Source organism: Sapajus apella, unplaced genomic scaffold (assembly GCF_009761245.1).
Source record: "Sapajus apella isolate SASKATOON/1434 unplaced genomic scaffold, GSC_monkey_1.0 scaffold7, whole genome shotgun sequence".
Lineage (NCBI taxonomy): Eukaryota > Metazoa > Chordata > Mammalia > Primates > Cebidae > Sapajus > Sapajus apella.
Window position 1 is genome coordinate 10,076,778 of NW_022436947.1, and position 8,059 is coordinate 10,084,836.

General features: G+C 48.2%; 1 protein-coding gene and 2 non-coding genes across 3 annotated transcripts in view; 1 reads left to right on the forward strand and 2 right to left on the reverse strand.

The window, feature by feature from the left end:
- Nucleotides 1–1,853: 1,853 nt before the first annotated feature.
- On the reverse strand, nt 1,854–1,970 carry LOC116550518. Its single transcript, XR_004268468.1, has one exon. It is a non-coding gene; the product is annotated as a U5 spliceosomal RNA (small nuclear RNA).
- Nucleotides 1,971–4,100: 2,130 nt separating this feature from the next.
- On the reverse strand, nt 4,101–4,207 carry LOC116550524. Its single transcript, XR_004268474.1, has one exon. It is a non-coding gene; the product is annotated as a U6 spliceosomal RNA (small nuclear RNA).
- A 1,831-nt stretch (nt 4,208–6,038) lies between these two features.
- Nucleotides 6,039–8,059, forward strand: part of LOC116550053 (developmental pluripotency-associated 5 protein-like) — a 3,240-nt gene continuing 1,219 nt past the window's right edge. The window contains exon 1 of the mRNA XM_032275782.1: nt 6,039–6,080. Within this exon, the coding sequence (XP_032131673.1) occupies nt 6,039–6,080 (42 nt within the window). The remainder of the gene's footprint in view (nt 6,081–8,059) is intronic.

Sequence of the window (8,059 nt, forward strand, 5' to 3'; positions counted from 1 at the left end):
CTCCCACCAGGCACTGGGATTCCAAGTCTCCTACATCACGCATCACAGAAATAGATTTATGCTGTCATTTCCCCTCGGCACTTCCCTGCTCGAGAACCTTCTGTGGCTCCCTGTTTCTGATTGCATCAAGTCTGAACACATGTGTCTGGCTCTCAAGGCTCACCTCCACTTGTCTAACATCCAATCCCATGACTCTGTAAGTATTTCCCCCAGCAAACCCCACAAAAGCGTGCTCTTGGGGCTTCTATGCCTCTGCCTGAGCCAGCAGTATTTCCTCTACCTTGTCAAGACTTCCTCCCACTCCAAGTCCTAGTTCTGTTAAGTCCTTTTCCAGTCTTCCCATCATTAATTGATTCAGCTTATTTTGTTTTATTTTACATTTGAGACAAAGTCTCGCTCTGTTGCCCAGGCTGGAGTGCAGTGGCACAATCTTGGTGCACAGCAACCCCCACCTCCCAGGCTTAAGTGATCCCCCCACTGTAGCCTCCCTAGTAGCTGGGTCTACAGGCATGTGCCACCATGCTCAGCCAACTTTTTAATTTTTTTGTTTTTTGAGGCGGAGTCTCGCTCTTGTTGCCTAGACTGGAGTGCAATGACGCAATCTTGGCTCACTGCAATCTCCACCTCCCTTCAAGCGATTATCCTGCCTCAGCCTACGGCGTAGTGGGGATTACAGGCATGTGCCACCACACCCAGCTAATTTTGTATTTTTAGTAGAGACAAGGGTTTCTCAATGTTGGTCAGGCTAGTCTCAAACTTCCGACCTCAGGTGATCTACCTGCCTCGGCCTCCCAAAGTGCTGGGATTACAGGCGTGAGCCACCGTACCCGGCCAATTTTTTAATTTTTAAAGGCAGAGTCTCACTATATTACCCAGGCTGGTCTCTAATTGCTGGGCTCAAGAGATCCTCCCACTTTGGCCTCCCAACATGCTGGGATTATAGACGTGAGCCACCATGGCCGGCCCATTCAGCCAATTTTAACTGAGCACTTACTATGGACTGATGTGGCAGGTACTGCCTCTGCCAGCCTCTCCTCTGAGCTCCAACAGCATGAGTCACTCCTTCCACACACTTGGGCACAGACCCCGGGGGTCTTATCATGTGCCACATTATAGGCCTTGCGTCTCACCAATCATGTCACAAGCTACATGACAGCAAACTTGTCTCCACATCTTCTGTGTCCCCCATGGCCCTGGCTCTCCAGTTGGGAACTTCGCAAACCACAGGCTTTCATGTTTTCCTTTGGAAGACTAGCACAGAACTGCCAACTTTTTCTTTTATCAAACGAACACATTTTTTAATTACGTGGTCATAAACGAAGGCACATTTTAACACTAAGAACGGAGAAAGAACATAATCCTAGAATAAACTTTTGAAATCACTGCCGTATTGCTAAGCTTATTCCATTTCTAAAGTTGCTTATTCAACTTTGAATGGAATAAGCTTAGCAGTATAGAAAAACTCACCACATTTTTCTTTTTCTCTGTTTCAGAAAGTCTCAGAATAAAAGGACAATCTTTTCCACGGAAGAAATTTAGCCAGATGGAAAATTCATCACATGTCTTTTTCAGTTCACAGGGGGCAGGTGGCCACTTTATCTACATCCATCCCAGCATTTGGGAGCCACTGTCTACAGCCCCTCACCAGGGCTGAGCTCCGCTCAAGTGAGTGGAGTGGTCCTTTGATCTCTTGCTTTGGTTATTGGCGGGAGAAGCTATCCTGAGTGTCCTCTCACCAGATGGGGCCTGGCATCCATGGACATGTCTGGCCCATGTCTGACCCCACACTCAGCCTTCTATCCCCTTAGACTTTGTCTCAGACATTTGCCTTGATTTTTTTTTTTTTTTTAATGACCCCTGCCTAAGCAGGACATCAAAAAATTCAGTTATAAACTCATCATTGTTCCTCTCCACGGAAATCTTTAGTAAAAGGTGAAAGATTTATTCGTTATGAAGAGAAACCAGAGCATTGTCTTGATTTATTTTTAAGACAGAGCCCAGGCTGGAGTGCAATGTCGTAATCTTGGCTCACTGAAACCTCTGCCTCCCAGATTCAAGTGATTCTTCTGCCGCAGACTCCCGAGTAGCTGAGATTACAGGCATCCGCCACCACATCCAGCTAACTTTTGAATTTTTAGTAGAGACAGGGTTTCACTATGTTGGCCAGGCTGGTCTTGAACTCCTGACCACAAGTGATCACCCGCCTGAGCCTCCCAAAGTGCTGAGATTACAGGTGTGAGCCACCGCATCCAGCCCATTTGTCCTGATTTTGTGCTCCTGGAAGCTGGACTCTGTAGGCACGCAGGTGTTTGTGACACTCACTGCTTCCTACTCTTGGGCAGTGAAACCCTTGAGTCTCAGGGGAGCCAGGAGGGAGGGGGCATCTGGAGTGGTGGACAGGAGTGGGAAGCAAATGAGTCCCAGACACAGACACCCCCAGCCCACAGCCACAAGGCTCCTAGGGTGAGAGCCCTGATCTTCAGTCCCCGCCCCTGGGGCTCTGCCCTCTCCCTTCCCTCTCTGAGTGGGGCTTCTTCAGGAGGGAATTGCAGCCTCAACTTTCCACTGCTCAGCCCTGCATCCCTGAAGCCGCTTCCATAAAAAGCCAACACTGCCTGGATGGGAGAGACAGAGAGAATTTTTCCAGAGGATGTGTGTGTGCATTGTTGGGAGCAGAGAGCATTTCGGTGAACACCGGGTCACAGCACAGCCTGACAAATGGCAGGAAGTTCAGGACTTGGGTCTGATATTTTTTGCACAAAGGCCCCATAGCCCAGCCAGGTGAGCTGGGCCCAGGGACAGACACAGGGGCCACCGCCCGGCACTTCCTGCCCTTTGTTGGCCCGTGGGACAGCCTTCCCGGCGCTCCAAATGGCCTTTCTTTGGTGCCTGACTCCTGTGCTTTATTTATGGAGAGGAGCTCCTCAATATAGAAACGGGTGGGCCAGGAGCCGGCGGCAGGATGTGGGAATGCAGACTGGCAGGATGCCTTACAGCAGGGACAGTGTTGCCTAATTGAAAGAATGTGGCCATGGACACCCGATCATAAGCCTGCCTGATATTTATGTATCTGACGAGATGTTCCACACGCTCCCCTGGCACGTTTCAGGGCATCACAGCCCGCCCTGGCATCAGGCCTCCCTGTGGCCCCACCCTTGGGTTCTCATGGCCTGGTTGGCCTCCGCCTAGGTGTGAGTCAGGTCACCTGCCCCAATCCTCCAAGGCTACATGGGCTTCTTGGAGGAAGGGGCCATTTCTTTCTTCTATAGGAGAACCTCTGTTGCTGGCATCCTGAGGATCAGCCAGATACCTGGGGGGTGTGTTTATGGGTAACAGTGCACGGAGGACCCTTTCATGCTCCCGGTCTTTTCTTCATTAGCATCATTTCTGGTGGAATTCTTCCCAAAGGCAACCACACATACTTCTACTGTCTCAGATAGAATACTTAGAACAGATTCTGTGCTTTCTTGGAAAATTGGGGTCTCAGTTCTGAGTCCTGGGTGGAGAGGTACAGAGAGCCCTGACAGGTAGGTTTGAGATCCAGGCTCCTATGCTTTTTTTTGTTTGTTTTATTTTGAGACAGAATCGCGTTCTGTCACCCAGGCTGGAGTGCAGTGGCACGATCTCAGCTCACTACAACCTCCACCTCCCGGGTTCAAGCAATTCTCCTGCCTCAGCCTCCCAAGTAGCTGGGATTATAGGCACATACCACCATACCTGGCTAATTTTTATATTTTTAATAGAGAGGGGGTTTCCCCATGTTGGCCAGACTGGTCTCAAACTCCTGACCTCAAGTAATCTGCCTGCCTCGGTCTCCCAAAGTGCTGGGATTACAGGCGTGAGCCACAGTGCCTGCCCCTAAGCTAACTTTCAAAAACTGATATTGTAAAGGTGGGGTCTTGTTATGTTGCCCAGGCTGGTCTGAAACTCCCAGGCTCAAGCGATCTTCCCAACTTGGCCACCCAAAGTGCTGGGATTACAAGCATGAACCACTGTACCTAGCCTAGGCTAATTTTAGACCACTATTTTTTTGTTATTTTTTTTTTCAATTTTTAAAATTCTTTTTCATTTAATTAAAAAAATATTTAAAATAATTATTTTAAAATAAGGAACGCTTCACGAATTTGCGTGTCATTCTTGCGCAGGGTTCATGCTAATCTTCTCTGTATCGTTCCAATTTTAGTATATGTGCTGCCGAAGCGAGCACGAGACCATTGCCTATGGATCCATCTACAGCAGAAGCTCTTTCTCTTTCAAGTTTCTGACTTCTTGATCTGCTGTAACTATATGCAAATCTAAAGTGAACAGCTCAGAGTAAATATATAAATGCACAGATTTATGTGTGTATCTGAGGCATAATTCTGACTAATCAATGACTTTTTGTTTTCTAATTCTTATTTTTTTCTTTTGTTTGTTTTTTGGTTGTTTTTGTTTGTTGGTTTTTTTTGTTTTTGTTTTGTTTTGTTTAGAGACAGTCTCACTCTGTCTCCCAGGCTGGAGTGCAGTGGTGCAATCTCTGCTCGCTGCAACCTCCGCCTCCCAGGTTCCAGTGATTCTCCTGCCTCAGCCTCCCAATTAGCTGGGATTACAGATGCCTCCCACCACACGTGGCTAATTTTTGTCTTTTTAGTAGAGACAGGGTTTCACCGTGTTGGCCAGGCTGGTCTCAAACTCCTGACCTCAAGTGATCTGCCCGCCTCAGCCTCCCAACATGCTGGGATTACAGGTGTGAGCCGCCACACCGGCCCCTTTCCTAATTCTTGATCCTATCATGGAGAAAAGAAGTTGTCAGAAAGCCGAAAGCACCCAGTATGGTGGCTCACGGCTATAATCCCAGCACATTGGGAGTCCGAGGCGGGCAGACAACCTGAGGTCAGGAGTTGGAGACCAGCCTGGCTAATATAGTGAAAGCCCTGTCTCTACTAATAATACAAAAATTAGCAGAGCATGGTGGCTGACACCTGTAATCCCAGCTACTTGGGAGGCTGAGACAGGAGAACTGCTTGAGCCTGGGAGGTGGAGGTTGCAGTCAGCTAGGATTGCTGCTCCACTGCACTCCAGCCTGGGCAACAGAGCGAGACTCCATCTTAAAAAAGCAAAAAAAGTCGAAAGCACAATGACATACTACTATACCTTGCTAATATATCTCTATTATACCTTTATGGAACACAGTAGGAAATTAATAAATTATTGTTGAATGGGATATCTTCCCTTTCTACTCAAAAATTCGCCCAGGATAGCAGTCTGCCTCATGCAAGTTTATTTCTGAGCAAAAGTGTGAAGTCTGAAGCAGACCAGGCCTGCATGCTTGTTTCACAAAACCCTGCTCCTAACATTCCCTTCCCTTCCTCAAAACCTCTGTCTCTTTCTTGCATGGAGCCTCAGTTCATCATTCCCATGAAGAAAAGGGATGAGGTATTAATTAGGTTATCCTTCCTTCTTAGAATGCAATTTGGAAGCCCCAGACATCTCTAGAGGCCACACAGAGGCATTTCAGGAAGGTGATGCTCAAAAGGCGACAATAACTGGGCCAGGGGTGGTAGCTTACATCTGTAATCCCAGCACTTTGGAAGGCCAAAGTGGATGGATCCTTTGAGGTCAAAAATTTGAGACCAGCCTGGCCAACATGGTGAAACCCCATCTCTACCAAAAAGTACAAAAATTAACTTGGCGTGGTGGCACATGCCTGTAGTCCCAGCTACGTGGGAGGCTGAGGCAAAAGAATTGCTTGAACCTGGGAGGCAGAGGTTGTAGTTACCTGAGAGTGTGCCACTGCACTTCAGCCTGAGTGACAGAGTGAGATCCTTTAAAAAAAAAAAAAAAAAAGATAATAATAACTAACTTTTGCACAGACTTGGAAATTCACAGAGCATTCCACATGCTAGTTTCACCTAATTAGCTCTTCCATCCTGAGATAGTATGGCCCACATATGACAGGCCAGGTAGGGTTGAGCTATTTTCCAGGATAAATTTTCTAGCCAGGACTTTTCTTGGTGTCTTCACGCATCTTAGCTGGAAGGAAGCCAGGATGGTGGGAGATGGCGGTGTTGGGGAGTCAGGGGGTTACCTCTTTCCACGGGGTAAGGACAGTTATCTTTGAGTGGAGAGAAAAAGTGGGGAGGAGGCAGGAGGCAGCAATCTCGGGGTCTGAAGTAAGACCTGAACTTCCTTATGAGAACAAGGCAATTAGCTGTAGGTTCTGGCGCACGTTGTTTGCCATCAGAGTACCCTGGGATTTGGGATCAGAAGCCGCGAGCTGGACTGGAGCCCTGGCAGCCTTAACTGTCTCACCCTGGAAAAACTTAAACTCTCTGGGCTCCCTGTCAATTCCCTTGTCTACAAAAGGAGAATGATAACAGCAACAATATAACAACAACAAGAACAACAATACAACGGCGGCGGCAGCAACACTGCCACGCAGCAATAATACTTGCGCTCCTTCTTCTTCGCAAGGTCAATGTGAAGAACAACAGAGCGCATGCACATGGAAATGCCCTTACGACATAAACCACAATATTCTGGCAGATTGCCCTTGGTTTTCACTCATCCCACAGATACTAATTGAGCACTTACTATGCTTTGGGCCCTGAGTTAAACCCTGGGGATTCAATAAAGAAAGAAAAAGAAAGGTATCCTCAGTGCTTGTCCTCGTGGGATCAGCCACTTCATTCCTTCACAATTCTCTGCTTTGGAACCACTAGGCTGTGGAGCAGGGTGGGTCACCTCTTTAGGCATCAGTGTCATTAACTGTTGTCATTGTTGCTGTATGAATTAAGTGACTTTGGCTGGGTTCAGTGGCTCACACCTGTAATCCCAGCACTTTGAGAGGTCGAGGTAGGCAGATCACCTGAGGTCAGGAGTTCAAGAAGAGCCTGGCCAACATGGTGAAACTCCGTCTCTACTAAAAAAAAAATCACAAAAATTAGCTGGATTTGGTGGCGGGCGCCTGTAATCCCAGGTACTTGGGAGGCTGAGGCAGGGAGAATTGCTTGAATCCAGGAGGCAGAGTTTGCAGTGAGCCAAAATTGTGCCACTGTACTCCAGCCTGGGTGACAGAGCAAGACTCCATCTCAGAAAAAAAAAAGAATTAAGTGACTTAATTATATGAAACATCACATGTGACATAGTGGCTGTCACAGAAGAGGCACTCAGTGATTGTTAGCTTTTTCTCTAAAAGCGTCCTTCAAGATCACACCTCTCTCTGAACAAGAAGACTTAGTCACTGACTAAAATACCTCCCCATGTTCAATGCAGGTGGCTAAGACATTTCAAGGCTCTGCTGCTCCCTGGAGCTCTGAGCTTCAAAGCATTCCATTCACCTTGGTCGTGAGCACGCTCTGTGCTTTGCTCTCCAAATAGACCTAGAGCTTCTGGAAGGTAGGGACTCACCCAGCCAGCCCGGTTCTCCTTCCGTGGTGGGCCCAGGAAGGGACCAGCAAGCTGTCTGCTCTCCAGTCAGTGAGAATGCACTCACAGCTCTGGTTCTGTGAATTTCCCTTCTGGCTTGCCACTGGAGTGTGAAGTGCTCTGACAGCAAGGCCAGGAAGGGTCAGGAAGTGCCTCTGACACTTGCAGTTAAGGAAGGATAATTTAATAGTCTCAGGAACAGTCACTACTCTATTTTCTCTGACAAAACCAGTCCAGGTGTGTAAAACCAGCCACAGAGACTGTGAGCTGCACACTACTCTCTGGCTCCCTGCTTCCAGCTTGTAGGGCCCACCCCAACCCTAGGGAGTGTCTCACATAAGAACACAGTTCTCCAGGCTGGCCACGACCTCCCGCCCTCCCACCATGGTTCCAGGCCCAGATGGCTTCTCTGTGCTAGTTAGGAAAAGATACTGCATGTTCCGGGCAGCCCACGCCCACATCAGGGCACAATCGACCTCATCGCTCCTGCAGTGATGGTGGCCACTAGATGCCATGGGTCAGGGCTACCCTGACCTCGATGGAGCTTCTGGCCATCACAGCCTGGGCCACTGAGGCTACCGTGCCCTCTCAGTGCTCAGTAGAGATGTTACTCAAGATGTTACTCCAGCGCTTTTTTTTTTTTTTTTTTTTT